At 34.6% G+C, this 24,137-nt stretch overlaps 1 protein-coding gene across 1 annotated transcript in view; it reads right to left on the bottom strand.

Annotated features, from left to right (window-relative positions):
- FAM189A1 (family with sequence similarity 189 member A1) overlaps positions 1–24,137 on the bottom strand; it is a 546,041-nt gene that overhangs the window by 169,978 nt on the left and 351,926 nt on the right. Inside the window, exon 3 of the mRNA XM_027851443.1 lies at positions 15,651–15,761. Coding sequence (XP_027707244.1) covers positions 15,651–15,761 — 111 coding nt within the window. The remainder of the gene's footprint in view (positions 1–15,650; positions 15,762–24,137) is intronic.

Here is a 24,137-nt window from a genome sequence, read left to right as displayed (position 1 = left end):
AACAGTCACAGTCCAGGGCTTTGTTCTTTATCAATTTATTATTCATCATGTTACAGTTAAATAATCAGTGTTTCCTTGGTTACTGTGGCTAGCTCTTCTGGGTACTGTGGTTAAGTAATTGGTGCTGGCTTGGTTACCAGGTGCTCTCAATTCTGTGGTCAGAATTTGGTCATTTATGTTGCTGCAAAGCTGAACAAAGAATTCCAAGAACCTTTGAGAGGAAAGAAATAGATACATAGGCAAGTTCTTTCTCCCAAATGATGTACTTGGATATTCCAACGGGTAGCTCTGGAGCCTAAGACGGTGTGCATACAACTAATATAATTTTAATATGGCACAAGTGATCTTATTATTTTAGTCATCCTGAAATTTCAACCTAAATAAGCCATGGTAAATTCAGTAGTGCCATGGAGCTATGTTCACATGTTGTGTGATCTACATAATAAATGTCTGAATGAATGAGTGAATATAGTGAAGGGCATTTGCTTTTTCTTTTTGGTTTGAAAACTGTAATTTCACTGGTATGTAGAAGTCCTAGAAATGCCTCCAATGACACAGTGACTCCAATTGCAACTTGTCTACAACTTCTAGTGTTAAAAAAATTGCAAGGGGATATTCTCTATCCAAATTCCATGTTAGTTGTTATTGTAAACTAAATCTTTAAAAAAGGAAAATGCCTATCTTTGTTTCACCTTTCAGATCTCAGGGATAGGTAATTGGGAGTTCTCTGTCCACTATGTAATCCTATCTCAAATCAAAATATAGGAGGAAAATAACCTCTTTGGAGGTTAAACCTATATGATTTTGACTTGGGCAAATGTTTTGTTTATGGAATAGTAAAATGTATAATGAAAACGTAATCTGGGAACTAGACAGTAAAAGATTTCAAATATGAAGCTAAGGAACTTTATTATTTTTTTGGAAGGCAATCAGGGTTAAGTGACTTGCACAGAGTCACACAACTAATAAATGTCTGAGACTGGACTTGAACTCAGGTCTTCCTGCCTCCAGGGAACGTGATCCATTGTGTCACCTACCTGCCCCTTTACTTTCAATCAGTAGGCAATGATGTATAATGAAAGGCTCTGTGTATCAAGGGAGTGATAGGAAACTTAACAAGTATTGGCATCCCCAAGGTTGTTAAAAAAAATCAGAGGAAAGCATCCAGTAGTGCATTGAGTGGCTGTTTATTTTTCTTCTTTTTCTTTTTCTTTTTGATGAGACAATTGGGGTTAAGTGACTTGCCCAGGTTCACACAGCTAGTTAGTGTCAAGTGTCTGGTCTGAAATCAGATTTGAACTCAGGGCCTTCTGACTCCAGGGCTAGTGCTCTATCTGCTGGGTCACGTAGCTGCCCCAAGGGGCTGTTCTATGAAGGATATATGAAAAGACATAAGCAAGAATTGCACAACATAAGAGGAAGAAGAGGAGCTTAGCCCTTCAATATAGGTAGTAGCCCTACTGATGAATTTATGACTCCAGTGAAAATTAAGTAGAGGGCTTTGAGTATAAGATTTCTTTGTATTTCTAGAGCTGGTTATAATAAAAGCCCAAAGATAAATGAAAATCAAAAACATATAATAATTATTTGACTAATAAAAGGCTAGGCTATCAATCTTCCAATATGTTGAGTGACATGCTGGTATCCCTGTTCATACAGATGGCAACATCCCTATGCTTTCCAGTCTTGCTCAATTTTTATACATCATCATAGAGCTTCCATAGAAGATGGACCTATACATTTGGAAGCCTTTTTTCTAATTTTTAAAAAAATATCTCAAGAGTACTAGTGTATCAACAGGGTTGTCTATAATTTCTCACCTCCCCAATACATCTGCAGTACCAGTTCACTGATTTTTCCAAGCATACATAGACTTGACTATATCATTTATTCTATTTCTTGAAAAAAGTGGTTGTTACGAAGATATAATTTTTTTTGGTCTTCTGGTTTCTTTTACAACAAAAACATCATTCCTATTATGTGGTCCAGCTTCTTTGGTATCATATAAATGTGCTGGTGATTGAAAAAAATTGTACATTGAGATTACTGACGATCCATTGAGTATCAGTTGATGGTCTTGAAACTATGTGATTCTTAGTAATATCTGCCTCATTTATACTGTTAATGTGGAAGAAGGGGGCAGCCCAGGATTAAAGGTTGTTTTGTATTTTTTATTTGATTCTTTGCTTGTTTTCAAAAAAGCATCATCTCTTACCCCAAAATTTTGGGAATGAATCTTTTCACGCTAGGTTGGTCTTCATAGACATAGCTAAGCTTATATTTAAAATATTTCTAGCTTGGAAGGTGATGCTTAATATCTACTGGCTTACCTTCTGAGAACTCTGGACCACTTCCATATTACAATGAGACAGTGAGACTCAAAATAGGACTTTAGTGAATGAGACCAATAAAATGTTCTACAATTCATCATTTAAATTGATGGGAAAAAAATTCTGAGATTATTAGGATAAAAGAACTACACTTGGCTTATACTAATAACAAACTAAGGGTACTTATTAATCATTCAGGGGGTGCTTACCTAATTTATAGGCATTTTTCTATTTTGCTCAATGTTTAGGAATTCTATTCTATATTGGTATGCTCTCAGATTCTTAATTTTAATGGGAATATAATGGGGGGAAATGAATTAAGGCAATGGAAGGAAGTAAAATGAAAATAAGACAATTATATTCATCATTACAAAACTAGGGTAAAGGATTTAGTATGGGGAAATCATAGAGTGTTAGAGATGGAGGTTCCTTCAGAGAGCAACTAGTCTACTAGACTAGATGCCCTCAATTCATAGATAATTAAATGGAGTCCCAGAAAGGTGAAAGTATCACTAAAATGAAACTTGGGGAATAGTTGTAAATTTCACTAATTCTTGAAATCACTCTATTTCTATATACATAATAAAAAAAGTTGGGTCAGTGTGATACACATATACTATGGTAAGCATTTTGTACATATGTAAAGATAATTACTCTGAAGAGAATAATATTCACCTTTTTCAATTGCATTGCTGATAAAATTAGCCTCACAAGTATCTGGCTATGGCAGTAGTACCAATTTTTAAATGAAAGCACAGAGTGATTTTCCAAAGGTGATGGAGTTAAAACAAGTTTAGAATTCAAAAGTTTCTCTTAATAATTTTTCATGGTCATATTCCTCTGCTATTCACATTCTTCTTTAAAAAATCATTTATCTAAATACTGTGTAGCCCCCACCTCCTTGTAACTTATGATCCAAGAGAACACTGAAGTAAAATACACAGAAAGAAGATTAACACACAAAAAAACAAAGTCAAGTAAAAATAAATGGATAAATGCTTTCTTTAATTCATCCAGACTCTAGGCATAGAAGATGAGGGGAAAAGTGGAGTTTCAATTTAAAATGAGAATCTTGAAAGGGATTAGAGGTTGAAAAAATTGGAAACCCACCACAATAGATTTTTCTACGTTTATAGTTTTGTTGTTACTCAGTCATGTATGATTCTTCATGACCTCTAACCTCTATAATCTCCTGAAGTCTGTCCAACTTCATGTTCGTTGTTTCCATTATACTATCTATCCATCTCATCCCTTTTCCTTTTGCCTTCAAACTTTCCCAGCATTAGGGTTTTTTCTGATGAGTCCTGGCCAAAGTATTTAAGCTTCAGCTTCAGTACTTGACCTTTCAGTGAATAATCTGAGTTAATTTCTTTAAGTATTGACTAATTTGATCACCTTGCAGTCCAAGGGACACTCAAGTCTTCTGCAGAACCACAATTCAAAAGCATTGATTCTGCAGTGGTCAGCTTTTCTTATAGTCCAACTCTCATTGTCATACATTGCTACTAGAAAAAAAACCATAGCTTTGACTATATGGACCTTTGCTGGCAAGGTGATATCTCTGCTTTTTGGTAGGCTGTCCAGATTTGCCATAGCTTTCCTTCCAAGGAGCAAGTGTCTCTTAATTTCATGGCTGAAGTTGCCATATGCAGTGATCTTTGAGACCAAGAATATAAAGTCTGACACTATTTTCATTTCTTCTCCCTCTGTTTGCCAGGAAGTGATGAAACCAGTTGCCAAGATTTTAATTATTTTTTAATATTAAACTTTCAAAGCCAGCTTTTACACTCTCCTCTTTTACCCTCATCAAGAAGCTTCTTAATCCCTCTTCACTTTCTGCCATCAGAGTGGTATTGTCTGCATATCTGAGATTGTTGACATTTCTCCCAGCAACCTTAATTCTAGGTTTTGATTTATACAGCCTAGCATTTTGCATGATGTACTCTGCATATAAATTAAATAAATAAGGTGACAATATACAGCCTTGTCATACTCCTTTAATCTTAAACCAATCAGTTGTTCCACGTTCAGGTCAAACTGTTGCTTCTTGGCCCACATACAGGTTCCTTAGGAGACAAGCAAGATGACCTGGCACTCCTATCTCTTTGAGGACTTGCCACATTTTGCTGTGATCCACATAGTCAAAGGCTTTAGAGTAGTCAGTGAAAGAGAAGCACTCCCTTGCTTTCTCTATAATCCAGTAAATGTTGGCAATTTGGACTCTAGTTCCTCTGCTTCTCTGAAAACCAGCCTGTTCTTCTGGTAATTCTCGGTTCACATACTGCTGAAGCCTAGCTTGCAGAATTTTAAGCATTATTTTGCTGGTATGTGAAATGAGTGCAATTGTTTAGGATTCTGAATATTCTTTGGCAAGTCTCTCTCTTCTCCCACAAGGGTACCTTAAAAAGGATACTCATATTTTTTCCCCTCAACACTTTTATTTTATGAAATATTTCATATTTGGCTAATAAAATTCTCTCTGAGGCAATCTTAATCTTTCTTTTGGATTGGAATGTAAACTGATCTTTTCCAACCCAATGGCCACTACTGTGTTTTCCAAATTTGCTGGCATACTAAATATAGCACTTTAACTGCATCAGTTTTTTAACATTTTACATAGCTCAGTTGAAATTCCATCACCTCCACGAGCTATGCTTCCTAAGGCCCACTTGACTTCATTCTCCAGGATTTCTGGTTCTAGATCAGTAACCCATCATGGATGGTGATGATAAGATCTTCTTGGATAGTTCTTCTGTATATTCTTGTTACCTTTTCTTAATCTCTTCTACTTTTGTTAAATTCCCTAACATTTTTGTCTTTTTTATGCCAATTTTTACATGAAAATTTCCCATGCTATCTTGAATATATTTTTAAGAGATCCCTTGTCTTCCCCATTCTACTGTTTTCTTCTATTTCTTTCCATTACTCATTTAAGAAAACCTTATGTCCCCTTGCTGCTCTCTCTGGAATTCTGCATTTACTTGGGTATATTTTTCCTTTTCTCCTTCCCCTTTCACTTTCCTTTTCTCTTCAGCTATTTGTAAAGTCTCATCAGATAACTATTTTGCTCTTTTGTTCTTCTTAAATGTTAAAAATCCAATAAATTCAAAGACAAGAAATTACTTTCCCCTACCAGGGTAGTACCTTAAAAAAGGATACTCATATTTTTTTTCCCTTAGCACTTTTATTTTAAGAAATATTGCATGTTGGGGTAACCAAATTCTCTCTGAGACAATCTTAATAGTTCTTTCAATATAAATCTATGAAGCCTAAACTCCAATTTCTTTCAGTCATTCTATATTTCTTCTTCATATTGAGAACTCTGAGGTAGTCAACTCCTCTTTCCTCAAATAAGACTTACGATGCAGCTACCAGGCAGCCAATTCTACTTTGATAATGTATCTCATATCAAGAAATCCTTCCCTAGGGCAGGATTTTCATCAGAAGCTTTCAAAGTATCTTACATTGTTACTATTCCCCTTTGTGTTCTAAAGTTAACTGAAAATATTAGCAGTAGTATATAGGACTGTGGCAGATTGAAAAGATTCACTAAAAAGCAAAACCAAAACAAACAAACAAACACAACCAAACTTTAATTGCTAGATTTTTCTTCAGTTTTCAGTCTCAAGATCTGGAAAGTATGTTTTTAACCATCTAGACCAAGAATTTTTAAAACATTTTGTGTCAATCAGTCAGCATATATTAAATGACAATTTAATATATGCCGAGCACTGTGGTAAGTGCTGGAGATAGAAAAAAAGGTAAAAAACAGTTCTTACTTTTAAAAAGCTTACAGTGAAAAGAAATAAGATAAAAATAACTATATATACAACTGTACAGAAAAAAAAAGATATATACAGTATACCTTGGAGATCCACAGAGGGAAGACATTAGCATTAAGGGAAATAAGGAAAGACTTTTGGTAGAAGGTAGGATATTTGTTGGTACTTGAAAAAAGCCAGGAAAATTAAGAGAGAGAGGGTGAGTATTCCAGGCATGCAGGACAGCCAGTGAAAATGCAGAGTAAGAAGATGAAATATCTTGTGCAAAGAATAGCAAGAAACCAATGTCACTGGGTCACAGAATATGGCGGAGGTAGGGGGAGTAAAACATAAAAAAACTTAAGAAGGGGCCAGGTCATGAAGGACATTGGATTACAAAGGAAACTATACTGAAAAGCAGTTATCAAAATATCTATTAAAACAAGTTCACCAAGCTCAAGTTAATAACCTGAGATCTAGGAGTCCAACATTTTATAGATGAGTAAATTGAGAGCCAGAGAGATGAAGTAATTTGCTCAGTCATACAGAGAGTGTCAGAGTGCCAGTTCTGATTTAGGTTCTCTCCACTGTGCTATAATGCTTCTTCTAATAATCATAGCATATTTACATCGGGTCTTAAGGTTCAGAAAGTTCTTCCCTCACAACAACATATGAGGAAAAATCCTGGAGAGGTTAAATAACTCTCCTGTGGTCACACAGCTAGTTATTCAGAAATCAAACCCAGGTCTTCTGTTAAGAACTCAGTACTGATTTTCAAGAGTATTTGGTCTTCATAAAAGTTGCAGTTTTAATTAAAATGAATGTGAACTTAAATTATGTTATAAAATTTTATGATTCAGGCACCGTTTTGGTGAGAGATACTATTTTGAAAATATAAAGTGCTCACACACACATTCTTCCAACCTAAAGATAATATTTAACTTATTTGGCATTTACTAAAATAGGAGAATGCATAAGTACCATCCAATGGTATTTAGAGATTACTTGAAGAAATCCATACAGTTCTAGAAGCTGAGGATAAAAATGTTGCTTTGGTGTGAACTGAATATGGATAAGCTATCTAAAAGATACTGAGAAACCTAATCTATCCTATTATATTTTACCAACTTTCCTGCCAAAATAGTCGTCTCACTGATTTATCAATATCCAAAGAAAATTTATTTTATTAGAGATTATAAGAGAGAGATAATTTGCAGTCAAATCACTGGTTGGCATTATCAACTTTCCTATTTATTCTTAGTCCTAATTCAGTTTCACCTAAACTCAAGTTCATTTTATAAACTAATCTGGCATTTACTAAGATAGGAGGAAACCAACTACATTGAAATACAATTATCAAAATATTCTTTAAAATAAGTTCACCAACCTCAGATTCTAGAAGTTGAACACTTTATAGATGAAGAAGTTAAGGGACAGAGAGATTAGGTAAACTGCTCAGTGATACAAAGAGTTAGTGGCAGAGTGCCAACTCTAACCCAGGCAAGCTCTTTCCACAATACTATACTGCCTCTTCCAATAATATAATAACTTACATTTATGTCAGGTCTTAAAGTTTAGAAAATACTTCCCTCACAATAACAGATGAAGCTTAATTCTCTCTCCCACTTGCAGGTCATTATTATGAATAGCAACGCCATGATTATAAGTTAAAAGAACAGTTGAATAAAATAATCCTTCAAGGTAATTTTATAACTCCTCCTGCATTGCCTTCATGATCTGGCTTTATGTTTAAAATGCTGGAAATCTCCTCCCACCCCCAATCAGCTATCCATTTTTAAATATAAGTATAAAATAAATTCATAAACTAAATACCAATGAATTTGTGGTTTATGTACTATTTCAGATGACTTTCACTATTAACATGAGTTAAGTGCATCACTCAAATAGTGGGTGATACTGGGTATTAATGATATTGCACTACTAACACAACTTTAAACAAAGTCCAAGTTGGAGCTTGTAATGCAAGAAAAACAATAACATAGAGGCAGATACGTATAAGGGAAGATGTTACTAGAATACAAATCACTACAAAGTAAAATTCATCATAACATAAATTCACCTTGGCCCTCCATCCAAGTGTGTCTGGTTAACAAAGTAGCAAAGGAAATAACCTGTACGGAGGTTTTACTAGTATGGATGTCTCCAGGCATGGATTCCAATGAGATTATTACCGTGAACTTCCTATGTAGTTTTATGAAATGATGAATGAGGAAAAAATTGACCTTTTTATACATTTATTATTTTGACCATGATGGTAACCAGGATAAGTGAAAAATAGAAAAAAAACAGAAAGCTAAAAAAAAGTGGAGAAGGAAAGAAGCAGAGGGGTCAATCTGATGGAGGAAGAATAGTTTGAGAAGGAAACAGACCAAAGGAAAAGTAATCTGCAATGCCACTTAATTAGGAACTTTATAGAATTAGATACAGAGCCCCAAGGAGTCTCAGAAACCATCTAGTTCAACATTTTTATTTTAGAATTGAGGAAACTGAGGTCCAGAGAAGTTATGTTACTTGGCCTGTGTCACAGAGGGAGTGATAAAGGAAGGCATGTGCACCTTGGCCCACTTACTCCAAACCCAGAAGTCTTTTCTTGGTACCAGAGGGAAGTTCTTGGTGGCCAAGCTGCAATTTGAATCCAGGTCCTCTGACTTCACTCTAAGACTCTGTTGCTCGATTAATTTATCTTGGTTTAGATCACTTTCAGTTTCTATTCAAGGGTCACAGCAGGTTGTTGTGGAGTGAGAAATGACTAATTCCTAAGTATATCATAACTGTTTTCCAAGCTTTCAGTCAGATCTTTCCTCTTAAGAACTTGTTTCTGTGTGTGTGTCTAAAGACTTCTTTCTTCCCACTGTCATTTCCAAGAAGTAAAGCTGGTCTTTGGTTTTCTGAAGCTAGCAAAGATTATACCTCAATAAGAGAAGTAGAGAATAAAAGTTGAAGTTGCTTTCACTAATAAATTTGTGACTGCATTCCATCTACATTAATAGGACAGGTGCCTATTCTTCTGAGAATAGGCCTACTTTCCTGTATTTCTCTTGCTCCCTGTGGATTCCAGATACAAATACAGATAGTGAGTCCGGGGATTGCAATAAGACACTAATTAGTATGTGGATCACTGAAGCAGCTGGAATGCCTGCAGCTGTAGACTGAATGTAGATTAAAAAAAGTCTCTCTCTGGAGGATGGCGTATTTAAATGTAAACCTTATGAATAAGTGTCTATTATTGATGGAATCTAATCTAATCAATCTAATACTTGGCCTATTTTTAGTAAACTCAGACTTCTATTATCTATTATTCTGAGAAAAAAAGGAGAAAATAAATTAGCTAATTTTTGGAGGACAACGGTTACAAAGAAAAAAAATTTACATTTTTCTCGAAAATTATAGAGTTGATTTACATCCATCTATATATTAACACTTATGGGCTGCACCCTGGGACATGTAAGAACTACTTACAGACAGATTTGAAGATTGACAAAAATGCTTTTCTAGGACAGAATTTCACTGGTATATTCAAAGATTGAGCTTTGGCAATTATAAACAATGGCTCTTCTCCCAACACAAACTTTAATCTTTACCTATTTTCAGTTTTGAGCATAAAAATGAAGTTAAATGTAATGTAGCAAGTATAAATTGTCAATGGTTATGCAGCATATAATATACTAAATTAATAATTTTATTAGAAGACATGTAACATGAAAACTATTGTCAGAATATGTTATTAGATTTTCAGTTACATTTCTGAAATATTTTCATAAAATATTTTTTGCCTATAATTCTAACGTAGAAGGCAACCTATGAGTATAACAATTATATCGATTCATGTTAGAGGGATGTGAAAAATTACTGAACCAGTGTAAGGTTTAGGGATATGAGTTAGGATCCCCTCTAGCTTGACAGAATGCACTAGCAACCTTGTTCTACCACTGCTATGTCACCTAGAACAAATTATTTGCTTTTCTCCTCTGGGTCTCAGTTTCCTTAGCAATAAAATGAGATTGGTATGAGGATCAAACTAGATAACACAATGATGAAAATAAAAATAACTTAAGTATATAGTTGTTTAAATCTGAAAAACAGAAAGGGCTATATAAATTGAGTTTTAAGAAATTATTAGTCTAAGGAATGTATAAAGAGTCCCACAATTTTTAGTCCATCTTCATCTAAATGTCCTTCCTAGGTTTGCAAAACTCTTACCATAATTTCTATTTGCAGAATTTATTCCTCCCCATTTCCACAGTTTCATATATATTATACATAAACATATGTTTATAAATAAGGTTGTATGTAATATACATTTATCACATGAATTTATGGTTATTAATATGTAATACATAAATATTATTAATAATATAATCAAATATCATGATTGTGATTTTATTAATAATATGTAGTTATATTTATCATCATTTTTCTCACTATAATGTTATATACAAATATGTTAAAACCATTTTCCCCCATTTTTTAATAGAAACATTGTCAGATGGGATAGAAGCAATAAGCAATGAAGTGAACTTAATTCCAGCTCATGTCCATGGTACATTATTTTGATAAAATCCTGTTGTTTCAGCTTTCACAAAATCTCTCACACCCATCTCTCTACTCATAGAACCCCCATCCTAGCTCAGACCCTCATTAGCTGTCACCTGGACTACAACAATAGCCTTCTAATTAGTCTCCCCACCTCAAGTCTCTCCCCCCTCCACCACAAAAGCTGCCAAAGTGATTTTCCTAAAGCACAGGTGTGATCCTGACACTCCCTTATTCAAGTAACTCCAGTTACTCCCTAATTGCCTCTAGTGCCAACTCCAATTGGCTCCCTAATTGCTTGTAGCAGAAAATACAAAGTCCTCTGTTGGGAACTTAAAGCCTTTCACAACCTGAGCCCATCCAACCTTTGGACTTATTAGAAATCATTCTATAATCCAGCTGAACTGACCTCCTTGCTATTCCTCATGCAAACTACTCTACCATCTTTCACACTGGCTATCCCATATGTTTGTAATGAATGCACTCTCTCCTCATCTCTGTCTACTAGAATTCTTTGTTTCTTTCAAGTATTTAGCTCAAGTGCATACTCCCCCATGAAGCCTTTCCTGATCTACCCAACTACGAATCAGTCCATCAATTAAGCACTTCTTAAGCACTTACTATGTGCAAGGCAATGTGCTAAGCACTGGGGAAACAAAGAAAAGCAAAATTCAGTACCTGCTCCGAAGGAGCTCACAATCTAATGGTGCCCTCTCACCCTCAATTACTTTGCATTTATTTTATTTTGCTTGTATTCACATACACATTATTTTTACTTATATTTTATATTCACATGTTTTATTTATATTCACATATGCATATTATTAAGTGCCTACTATGTTCCAGGCTCTGTGCAAGGCAGTGGGTTTATAAATACAATGAATGAATGAAACAATGCCTGCTTTCAAAGAGCTTGCAATCTAATAGGATGTTACCTTCCTTGAAAGAACTAGGCTCTTCACAGAGCTTCATGTTTTTTTTTGTCTTTGAATTAAAAGTACTTATACACAGTTCTTGCTTTACATAAATTCACATTAGCAAATATGACTTGGTTCTGTACCTGGCAGGCTGAAGGGGCTGCAGGGACTACTGGGGATACAGTTCAGGCACCTCAGCTCCTGGCATTGAAGCAGTGCCAGCTGCAGGGACCCTGGAAGGGGATGGTGAGGGGGGGGCGGGGCCATGTGGAACCCCTAAGGGGAGTGGAAGATCTGCAGTCCGCTTACATCAACTGAGAACTACCTCACCATGAAAAGTGCCCAGTACATAGTGAATGCCTAATGAAAACCTAGTGATTAATTGATGCATTACCACATCTGTACATAGCTCTGACCCAAATCATAGACTTACCTATAGCACTGACTCAAAACACCTCTGTGAAGATGCTTAACCCTTGCTCCTGTGATGAAAAAGACCCTTTCTCCTCTGGCTTCCCTAAGATTGATAGCCCAGGGTGGCAGATCTCAAGAGGCTTGGAGCTGCCTCTGTCATCTAAGAGATTTCAAGTCTCCTGCTTATCAGATGCTACTTTTCTCACCTTAGCAAGGTCAACTTTCTGGAGGCTCCTAAGCCTCCAGGAAAAAAAAATGGAGCTTACAGTGCAGAGTTTAGGTATCTATTTGTATTCAAAACTTTCCAGAGTGAGTATCCATTTCGTTCAAATCCTGTGTCCTCTGGCGGTAGGTGTCTCATCGGATCCCTTTTTTGGATTGCCCTTGGCCTCCAGCTCATGAGTAGGGCAGGAATTACAGATATCCCTGAACGAGATATTTTTGGCCTTTTCTCTTTCTACTTCTGTATCACAGGATTTTGAATGAAGGCTAAGGATAATCCCTAAGGAACTGCTTTCTAAACTCAAGGATTTATAAAGGAACATATGTACTCACAGCCATAAATGAGCACATAAGAGTATATAAATATAAAATCACATTCATTCTTCTTTATCCCTCAACCTCAATCTCTAATATGAACTTGACGTCAGGAAGGCTTGAGTTCGAACGCTGCCTCAGACACTTAACTACCTGTGCGATTTTTGTGCAAGTCACTTAACCTGTCTTAGACTCAGTTTCCTCATATGTAAAATGGCAATATTAACTGCACCTAACTTAACAGAAATGTTGCAAGGGTTAAGTAAGATTATATGTAAGGTGCTGTGCAAATCTTAAAGTGCAACACAAATGCTAATGACTACTGCTGCCTTTGCATCTACTACTATTAATGCCACTATTACTACTCACTAACATTTATATAGCATTTACTATATGTCAGGCATTGTGCTAAGCACTTTACAAATATTATCTCATTTGATCCTTACAACTGAGAGTTATTATCATCTCCACTTTACATATGAGGAAACTTAAGCAAACAGAGGCCAAGTAACTTGCCTAGGATCACACAGATAATACGTGTCTGAGGTCAAATTTAAACTCAAATTTTCCTGACTCCAGGCCCAACACTCTATCCACTACCAGGACTTCTTAAACTGTGGGCCACGACCCCATAAAGGGTCGAGAAAAAATTGCAACAGTAAAAGGTTTCTGAACATGCAATGAATCTGAGGTGCTTCTGGAAATGCTTGCCCATGTTGTAGTGCGGCATCCAGCAACTTCAGTCCAGCTGGGATATGAACACAAAGCATGCACACTTTGCATTACGCATTCCCTCAGGTCATACAATGCCAACAAAAAATTGTCCCAGTGGAAAAAGTTTAAGAAACCCTGCACTATACCACTTAGCCACTGCTGCTGCCAGTAGTAGTAGGAGTAGTAACAGTAGTAACAGTAGTAGTAGCAGTAGTAGTAGTAGTACCACTACCACCATTACCACCACTACCTCTACTACCTCTGCTGCTACTATTACTACTACTACCACCACTACTTACCACTACTTACTGTTCAGTCATTTTTCAGTCATGTCCAACTCTTTGTGACCCCATTTGAGGTTTTCTTGGTAAAGATACTGGAGCAGTTTGCCATTTCCTTCTCCAACTCATTTTATAGATGAGGAAACCGAGGCAAACAGAATTAAGTAACTTGCCCAGGACCACGTGGCTAGTAAGTGTTTAGGCTGGGTTTGAACAAATGAAGATGAGTCTTCCTCATTCCAAACTCAAAGTTACATCCATTGTACCACCAAGCTGCCCATTACTACTACCACTACTACTACTACCACAATCACTATGCCACTACTTCTATTATTACCATTACCATTACTACTACCACTACTCTTAATACTACTATTACATAGTCCAGTTACGCTTCAAGTAAAACAGTGTCTTCACTTACGTGAATGTGTTGTCTTTCATATGTGAAGGTTACATTACTGCTCTCTCAACAAAAGGCATAAACTTCTCAATATTTACATTTGTGTGATGGATCTACTTAGACATTCTCATTTCTCATAACAAGCATTTGTAACATGATGAGCCAGTGTTATTGGTATTATGTGTTATTGTATTTCTGAGATAATCTAAGTGATCTATACAGGGTATGAACCTATGACGTTGGCATCTTTATAGTACCATGCTCTGTTTGTTTGTGAACTAGAGTTTTATGTCTGTAGATATTTACTCAAAGGGAGACAGTAAGATGCCAGTGAGTTCCAGATGAGGATGAATATTGGCAGTGCAGGAGTACTAGAATTCAGTTTTTTAATTTAGATTTGCCATAGATGTTCTACCCACTTTTGGGATAAGTTTGAGCAATGTTACATAAGCTATAATTAACATCACACAGCAAAACAAAGTCCTTAAGATGCATTATTAGAGCACAGGGAATTTATCAGCTTTGAAGCTATGCTCACTTAACCTCACTTCTAGTAGCCTAGACGTATGTGGGGCAACATCCCAAGTTTCTCTACAGAGAGCTAAAATAGGGATACTACAAGAAAAGTAGGAAGAAATATAAGGGGTCTGATGCTGAGTGAAGTGAGTAGAACAAAGAGAGCGTTGTACATAATAACAGCCACGTTGTGTGATGACTAATATTGATAAACTTAACCCTTCCTGGCAATACAAGGATCTAAGACATCTCCAGAGATCTTGTAATGGAAAATGCTATCCACACCTGAAGAAAGAACTATGGAAGCTGAATTGTTATTTTTTTTCTCTTCTGTTGAGTTTTGTTTCCTCTTTCTGATGGTTCCTCCTATTGGTTTTAATTTCTGCTTACAACATCACTAATGTGAAAATATGTTTAATATGAATGTAAATGTATAGCCTATATCAGATTGTGCGCCATCTTGGAGAGGGTGGTGGGGAGGAAGGGGGAGAAAAATTTTAAACTCAAAAGCATATAGAAGTGATTGTTGATAAATCAAAATAAATTAATAAAAATAAATAAATAAAAAAGAAATATTATAAAGATATTACAAGGAAAAAAAAACTTGAAACAATTCAGTATAGCCTTTAATGGCCCACAAACTACAGAAATAGAAAACCAGCTGGAATTCTGACCATCAAGAGAATGAGGCAGAAATTCACTCCCCTCGTTTTACAAATGAGAAAAATGAGACTGAATATTACGTGGCTTGTCTCAATACCGAGAGCAAGTTAGTGGTAAGCCAGGACAGGAATCCCAAGTCTCCTGACTTTTATTCAAGATTTTTGGAATTATATCATGTACTTTCTATGCATTCAAGTTCTTATTAATTTAGTGACATGTTTTAAAATTTTGATTTATAAAACTAATTATAAAAATATCAATGTGACAAATGTTGAAAAATAATTAGCACTCAGTAAATGTAAAACATTTGTTCTTAAACAAAATTTTACATTGTGTTACTTTGGGTTACACTAATCCTAAGTGGCTTTCAAGTAAAATAAGCTATAATGTGGAGGGAAATATTTTTAGAAATCACTTTAATTTCTTTAAACAACTCAAAAGTCTGAATCAATGGAAATATTAAATGAAAACCACAAGCACCAAAAGATGTGGATTTTAAAATGGATTCAGTGCAAAATCAAAGCCTTTGCCCTTTGTTTGAAGGTCTCCATTTCATTACTCACCAACTGACAGCCTTCTAGGGAGTTGACTAGCTGAGCATTCTGACAGGAGAGAATAGAACCAGCCAAATTCAGCATTACACACACTGCAGACAGCAGCATGAAGAAGGTTATCTGGAAATAAATGAAAATAAAATTGATTATCCAATGGGAGAGGTCAGAGGAAAGTTTTCATTTAACTCTTTAAAGCATTCTAAACTCATCAAATAATTACATGGATGATAACCATGTATTTTAAAAACACAATGCATTCTCTCAACTTTCATATTTATATGGTCTTTAGCACTTTAAGAAAGCAAAGTAGAGTATTTACAAAACCCAGGCTGTCACAATTTTGCCTGGAACCTATTATAATTAATAATCTAGAGACCAGATTTCAAAACAGGATTTATTATTGTCTCAATTGTATCAACTGACAAAATCTGAAATAAGATTAAATAAATGAACTGTAATCCATTAGCTTTTATTTTTGCTGTTACAATCTAGAAACATTATTAAATGGTGATCAGATTAGCTTTATAGAAACTATTTTATATATATATAAATTATATGTATATTTATATGTATATACACAAATATAATATGTATTCTATATGTATTTTATGTGTACACCTTGTCTCCAACATTAAAATGTAAATTTTTTGAGGACAGGGACCATGTTACTTTTGGCTTTTATATCAACAAAGTATTTAGCACATAGTAACAGATTAATAAATGCTAATTGACTGTATGACTGATTCTATTGGAAGATAAAACATGTAAATAGGTTGGTAAACAGGAACTAATCTAAGGATAAAGGATACACTAACAATTAAGGTGGCACTTGAACTGGGATGACAAGGACTCTAAGAAGCAGACATAAAAAAAAGTGCACATTACAGGCATAGGGAAGCCTATACAAAGGTAAGGGGGTGGAAGATTGAATGTCAAACTCAGGGAATAGGACTGTTTTGCTGAAATAAAAAGTGTAAAGGGGAGTAATGTGATAGAAGTCCAGAACTGCAGCAAATTTAAAAGGGCTTTAAATGCCAAGCTGATTCATTTGTAGTTTATCCTAGAGGCAAAAAGGATTTTCTGAAGTTTCTCAGGAAAGGAAATAAAATGATCAGACCCATGATCTAGGGAAAATTATTTAAACCCAGGTCCTCTGATTCCAAATCCTGTGTTCTGCATTAATTATACCAGTAGGACTAGACAGTGGTAACTATTAACTTACTGTGGTGTTGTGGAAAAGGTTGTTTAAGCTTTTAGAAACATTTCATTGTTCTCACAACTTCCACCTACCAAAAGATTCAGCAAAATCATAGTACATTCTAAAATGATATATAAATGCACTGAACTAGGTGATTCCAAAGTTCTAGTCCACCAAGTATTTGTGCATAAATGGCATTTTCAGAAAGAAGAGGACCAGTTTTGCCAAACTCTCTTGTTGAGAAATGGCACAGTTTAAGATTTAATTACATAACACTAGACATACTGTAGCATACTTAGAGTACAGGTCAGAAAGGATAGCTGAAGAAAATATTCAATGAATTACAGGTTCAAGCAACATGTATAATAGAAGATGGATTCATGGCTCACAAATTAGCTTAGGACATTGCTCTGCTCTTTCTGAGCAAGGATTTCCCTTGATTCATCACAGTTTTTTAACAGAAATGGGCTCTTTGGATAACAAGTACAAAAATGATTGTTGATATTGTTTTATACAACATATATGTAAATACAAAGTATGTTCAGAGTCATATCAAGTAATTTCAAGATGGAGAGAAAGCTAAGAGGGGGAACTAAGATCTCATGTAAAGGTGGCACCTGAGTTGCTGTCTGTGAAAGATGCTATAAATTCTACCAGGCAGAGGTGGGAAAAAGGAAATGCATTCTGAACATGGCAATGAGGTGGGAAATGAAACATCACGTATATGAAATAGCTAGCAAGACAGTTTAATTAGAATGGATAATTGTGAGAGGAAATAATAGAAAATAAAACCGGGATACAAAATCTGGAAAGTTTCAAATTCCAGATGAGGAATGTATATTTTATTCCAAAGGCAATAGGGGGCATTAAAGATCTTTTGGTTTAAGAACATCAATTTGGCAGATTCCTGAAGACAGAACAAATAAGGGAGAGACTTGAAGCATGAGACAGATTAGTCGGCTTTTGTAACAATTCAGGCAAGAGGTAACAATGGCCTAAATTGGAATAGAGGCTATGAGAGTGGGGAGAATGGAAAAGGTAAGAGTTACATTGTGGAAGTAGGACTGACAAACTTTGCCAATTGATTGGATTTGGAGTTTGAGGTAGATTTGGAAGAGTCAAGGATAATCCCAAGACTGCACTTAGAAGAAGGGAAATGGGGAGTATAAGAGAAATATAAAAGCTTATATAAGAGAAAGATTTGGAGGGTAATGAAAGGAGCTTTATTTAGGATATTTTGAGTATAAGATTCCCATAGTTAAGAGAGAGAGGATGAAAGAAACATTCATGATAAAATATTGATTAAAGTATAGCACATGTAATCTTTACAAATAGCTGACTTCTAGAAAATAGAAGCAGAGTAGCAAAGGTGCAGTGATTTGTCCTAGAACAGAACTGTTCGGTTTAATATATTCTACTTTTGCAGTTCTGCAGAGGGGGATATTGGGAATGCCTTCTCATCTCTTCTTTCAAGCCATGCTTGTTTTTTTTTTATTTTTATAATTTTGAGACACTCAAGTTCTTTTTTTTTCTGGCTGGTTGTTCTTTCTGTTTACACTGAAGTAATCATCTAAGCCCAATTTCTACAAATTTGGTGTCTAGTTTTTGTAGCAGTTTTTGTCAGATACTGAGGCTTACCCCATTAGCTACGGTCTTTTGGTTCTTCGCAAACAAGGCTACTGAGTTTATTTGATTCAGTACATTGTGAACTTAATAAGTTCCCCTGATGAACTTCACTGTTCGCTTGTCTGAGATTGTGATTAACACCCCTACTTTTTGGAGTTCAGCTGAGGTAACAGATTTTGCCCCAGTTCCTTATTTCAAACCTGTGTAAATCTTCTTGATTCATGTATTTTTATTAACAATACATTGTTGTATTCTGCTTCAAATCCATTCTAGAATCCTCTTCCATTTTGTGGATGACTTTATCCCAGTTAACAGCAACAGTTAGAATGGCTTACTGAGTATTCTCTCCCCCACCCCCATCCTATTCTCAAACTTTTTTCCCTCTTTGTGCTCCATGTCCTGTTTATCACAAGTTCTTATTCTTTCTTTCTCTATTCCTTTTTTCCTGTCTTTCTTTCCTTCTTCCTTTCTTTCCTTTCAAAACTCTTTTCATGACTCCTCCCTCTAAAGGTGGAGCTTTTTTTTTGTTTATGATTAATTATTCCCTGTATCTATTCTTCCTATTCCCTGTTTCATGTTGAGTTGAATATATTTCTCCACCAACAACTTTGGGTGAGAGTAAATACGTGTGTTTTACCTTCCTTTTATCAGTTCAGAAGAAACTAAGGTGCAGGTAACTTGCTCCCTCTACCACTTCCTTCTTTCTATACGATTTCTACTTGTTCATTATAATTATCTAAGTTTCTCCAAACTTCCCTTTTTCTCTCTACTATATCTTACCCTCCTTTCTCTTGCCTTTCTATTTTTAAGACCATCAAACCATAATAAAACTACTTACAGCCCCCTCTTTTTTATTTGACTCCCTTTATGACTGTCATATTAGGGTTGATAAGAAATAGTTATACCAATTCCCCCACTAGAACGGAAACATTTTATCCATATTCTGTTCCGTCCAATTGTGCAAATGTACTTACAATTTTGTTTCTCTTTACTGCTGTATTAGTATTTCAAATGTTTTACTCAACTCTGGATTTTTCATCAAGAAGGACTTGAAGACTTCTATCTCATGGAAGGTCATATTGTTTTATTGTGTCAGTTATTCTTCCTTGTAGGCCTTTATTTAGACATTTTGTAGTATCATATTCCATGCTCTTTGCTCCTTTAAGTTATCTTGACTGTAGTTTTTAGTATTTGAACTGTTTCTTGATGGCTGCTTGCAGTATTTTTATTTTAATGTAGAAATTCTGGATTGGGCTATAACATGGAGGGGACCAGTAGATCTTATTTTTATTTTGCCTTTTTTTCTAATACAGCTGGACAGTGCCATTTGTTGCTTTTTTCTATAAGGTTTATTTATTTTTAGCATTCTTTTTTGAAAAAAACAAAAAACTTTTTTTCTATGTCAATAAAATAATTTATGGTAATTTAATTGGGATGGTATTCAATGAGTAGTTTAGGCAGAACTGTCATTTTTATTATGTTGGCTCTACCCATCCATATACAATTTAATATTTCTTCAATTATTTAAATCTGACTTATTTGTATAAAAAGTGTCTATTAATTATGTTCGTGTAGTTCCTGGGTTTTTCTTGGCAGGTGTTACTCCCAGATATTTTATATAGTCTATAGTTATTTTAAATGAGGTATCTCTTACTATCTCTTCTTGCAGGGTTTCATTGGTGATATATAGAAATGCTGATGATTTATGTGGGGTTTTTTTAAATATCCTGCTACTTTGCAAAAAATTATTGTTTCAATTAACTTTTTAGCTAAATCTCTAGGATTTTCCAAGTATATCATCATATCATCTGCAAAGAGAGACAGTTTTATAACCTCATTGCCCATTCTGATTCATTTAATTTCTTTTTCTTCACTTACTCCTAGCATTTCTAATATGATATTGAATAATATTGGTGATAATGAGCTTCTGGCTTATCCCCATTATAAATTATGCTTGCTGATGGTTTTAGGTAGCTGTTTCTTACCATTTTAAGGAAAAATCCATTTATACCTGTGCTTTCAAGGGTTTTTAGTAGGAATGAGTGTTGTATTTTGTCAAAAGCTTTTTCTGCATCTATTGATATAATCACATGATTTAATTACTTTTGTTATTGACATATAATTATGTTGATAGTTTTCCTTATGTTAAATCATCTCCTGAATCTCCTGGTATAAATCCCACTTGGTCACCATATACAATCTTTATAATATATTGTTGTAGTCTCCTAATTTTTTTTATTTTTTAAAATTTATTTTATTTTTTTCAACATTCACTTCCATAAGATTTTGAATTCCAAATTTTCTCCCCATCTCTCCTCTCCCCCCACCTCAAGACAGTGTGCAACTTAATATAAGCTCTACATATACATTCATATTGCAGTCACTTTCACATTCTGACTAATTTTTTATTTAGAATTTTTGCATCCAAATTAATTAATGAAATTGGTCTAAATTTTTTTTCTCTGTTTTCATTCTTCTTGGTCTAGGCATCAGCACCATATTCATTTTGTAAAAGGAGTTTGATAAGACTCCTTTTTGCCTATTTTTCCAAATTATTTAATATTAGAATTAGTTGACACTTGATCATATTAACCATTGGTTTATTTTTTGTTTTTTTCCCCCATAAAACCAACTTCTAGTTTTACTTACTAACTCAATGATTTTCTTACATTCAATTTTATGAATCTCACCTTTAATTTTTAGTATTTCCAATTTTGTGTACAATTGGGGATTTTTATTTTGTTCTTTTTCTGTTTTTTTTATTATATATTATCCAATTCATTGGTCTGCTCATTCTTTATTTTAATTGATGTAAACATTTTCCTCTGATTACTGCTTTTGCTGAAACCCATAGGTTTTAACATGTTGCTTCATTATTATCATTCTTCTTAATAAAATCATTTTTTCTATAACTTGTTCTTAAATGCACTCATTCTTTAAGATCAGGTTTAGATTCCAATTAATTTTTAATCTGTTCTATGGTCCCTTATTAAATTTAATTTTTATTGCCTTATGATCTGAAAAGGATGCATTTAATATTTCTGGTTTTTTTGCATTTAAGAATAAAATTTTCATGGCCTAATATATGGTCATTTTTTTATATGTACCATGTACTGCTGAGAAAAAAGTGTATCCCTTTCTATTCCCATTTAATTCTCTCCATAGTTATATCATATCCAGCTTATCTGTAAGGAGTGATAGTTTCATTTCCTCATTGCCTATTCTAATTCCTTCTATTTCTTTTCCTTCTCTTATTGCTATAACTAGCATTTCTAGTACAATACTCACTAATAATGGGCATCCTTGCTTCACCCCTGATCTTACTGGGAAGGCTTCTAGGTCATCCCCATTACAAATAATGCTTGCTGATGGCTTTAGATAAATACTTCTTATTTTAAGGAAAGTTCCATTTATGCCTATGCTTTCTAATGTTTTCAATAGGAATAAGTGTTGCATTTTGTCTAATTTTTTCTGCCTCTATTCAGATAATATGATTTATGTTGCTTTTGTTATTAATATGGTCATTTATTCTTACAGTTTTCCTAATATTGAACCAGCCTTGCATTCCTGGTATAAATCCCAACCGATCACAATGTATGATTTTTGTGACATATTGCTGTAATCTCCTTGTTAATATTTTATTTAAAATTTTTGCATCAATATTCATTAGAGAAATTGGTCTGTGGTTTTCTTTCTATGTTTTTGCTCTTCCTCATTTAGATATCAGCACCTATTTGTGTCATAAAAGGAATCTGGTAGGATTCTTTCATTGTCTATTTTGTTTTTGGTTTTGGTGAGGCAATTGGGGTTAAGTGACTTGCCCAGGGTCACACAGCTAGTAAGTGTCAAAGTGTCAAGTGTCAAGTGTCTGAGGCTGGATTTGAACTCAGGTCCTCTTGACACCAAGGCCAGAGCTTTACTCACTGCTCCACCTAGCTGCCCCTCTTTGTCTATTTTTTCAAATAGTTTATATAGTATTTGAAAGGTTCTTTATTTGTTTGATAGAATTCACTTGTGAATCCATCTGATCTTGTGGAATTTTTCCTAGGAAGCTCATTTTATGGCTTATTCAATTTCTTTTTCTAAGACAAGGTTATTTAAGTATTCTATTTCCTCTTCTGTTAATCTGGGCAAAAAAAAATACAAATATGAGATGCACATTAGACACATTTTAACTTCAAATGCTCATATGGACTATTTGTGTCTGAACTATGATAGAGTCTTCCTAGCTTGTATTGGTCTGACCAGCCAAAGTCAGACACACTGTACCTTGACCCCAACTTAGAGATGTCATTTTAGTCCTTTCTGAGAACAAAGGATGACAACCATACAACCAATTTGGGCAATTTATATTTTTCTAATTATTCATCCATTTCACTTTGATTGTCAGATCTATGTACAAATAAGTGGGCCAAATAGTTCATAATGATTACTTTAATTTCCTCTTCATTGGTGGTGCATTCCCCTTTTTCTTTCTTTTTTTTTGACACTGGCAATTTGGTTTTCTTCTTTCTTTTTTTAATCAAATTAACCAATGCTTTATCTATTTTATTGTTTGGTGGTGGTGGTGTTATTTTTAAATAAAACCAACTCTTAGTTTTATTTGTTTAATGGTCTTCTTATTTCAGTTTTATTAATCTCTCCTTTGATTTTTAGGATTTCCAATTTTGTGTTTAATTGGAGATTTTTAATTTGTTCTTTCTCAGTTTTTTTAAATTGTGTGTACAATTGATTGATCTGCTCTTTCTCTATTTTATTAAATGTTTAAAGAAGTGTCATTTGTTTCTTGAAACACTATGATACCTGGGCTTTTTTTTTCCTTTGGTCAAACTGTCCAGTAATTCTCAGATTATCTTTCCTTTACTTGTTTACTAGATCAGTCATGTTTTATATGAGATACCCTACATTTTCTTCTATTTTTTCAAGGATTTTGCTTGGTTTTTTAACATTTCTTGTTCCTTTTGTCCCATTAGCTTCTATTTTGTTTATCTAATTTTCAGAATTTATTGTTTGGGCAAGGTTTTATACAGTCCATGTTAAGTTGTTAATTCTCTTTCCAAATCTCTCCTCTGTAGTTATTTCTATTCTGCGTCTTTCCTCTAACACTCTCTTTTTTAAGCTGATAATTTTTTTAAGGAATTCTAATTTATTCTAATAGCTCATGGCCAAGCTATGTCATTCTTTGACACTTCATTTGCAGTTGTTTGAGAGTTTTTCTCCTCTTCTGGTTTTTATCTCAAGTATCTTTGGCATCATAATAGTATATTATATTTTTTGTTATTGTTTATCACTCTTCCTGTTTTACCTCCTCATTGAGATTTTAAAGCAGGGCTATGTTCTGAATGTTTTTGTCAGGACAGTTATGGCCATATGTCCCTAGATGGCCTTATTTGGTATTCTATAGTTCTTCCTTGTAGTATATGCTCCATTCTTCAAGGATCACAAGGATCACGAGAGGGTGCTACAAGCTTTCAGAAGACAGCAATCTGATCACTGTCCTCCCAGGCTTTCCAGGCTCCAAACCCTGATTTGTGTCTACGCAATATAACTATATACTTACCCCTAGATAGAACTGCAGTTGGCAGTTTATGGCCTTAATCCAAGTCAGCTAGCTGGAAGGTTCTGCAGGTTTGGAGGGACAGTTGCTTAGCCCTATTCCCTCCACTCTAGGG

Source organism: Vombatus ursinus, unplaced genomic scaffold (genome assembly GCF_900497805.2).
Source record: "Vombatus ursinus unplaced genomic scaffold, bare-nosed wombat genome assembly UNPS02009205.1, whole genome shotgun sequence".
In the NCBI taxonomy this organism is placed as follows: domain Eukaryota; kingdom Metazoa; phylum Chordata; class Mammalia; order Diprotodontia; family Vombatidae; genus Vombatus; species Vombatus ursinus.
This window is presented reverse-complemented; position numbering and strand designations above follow the sequence as displayed.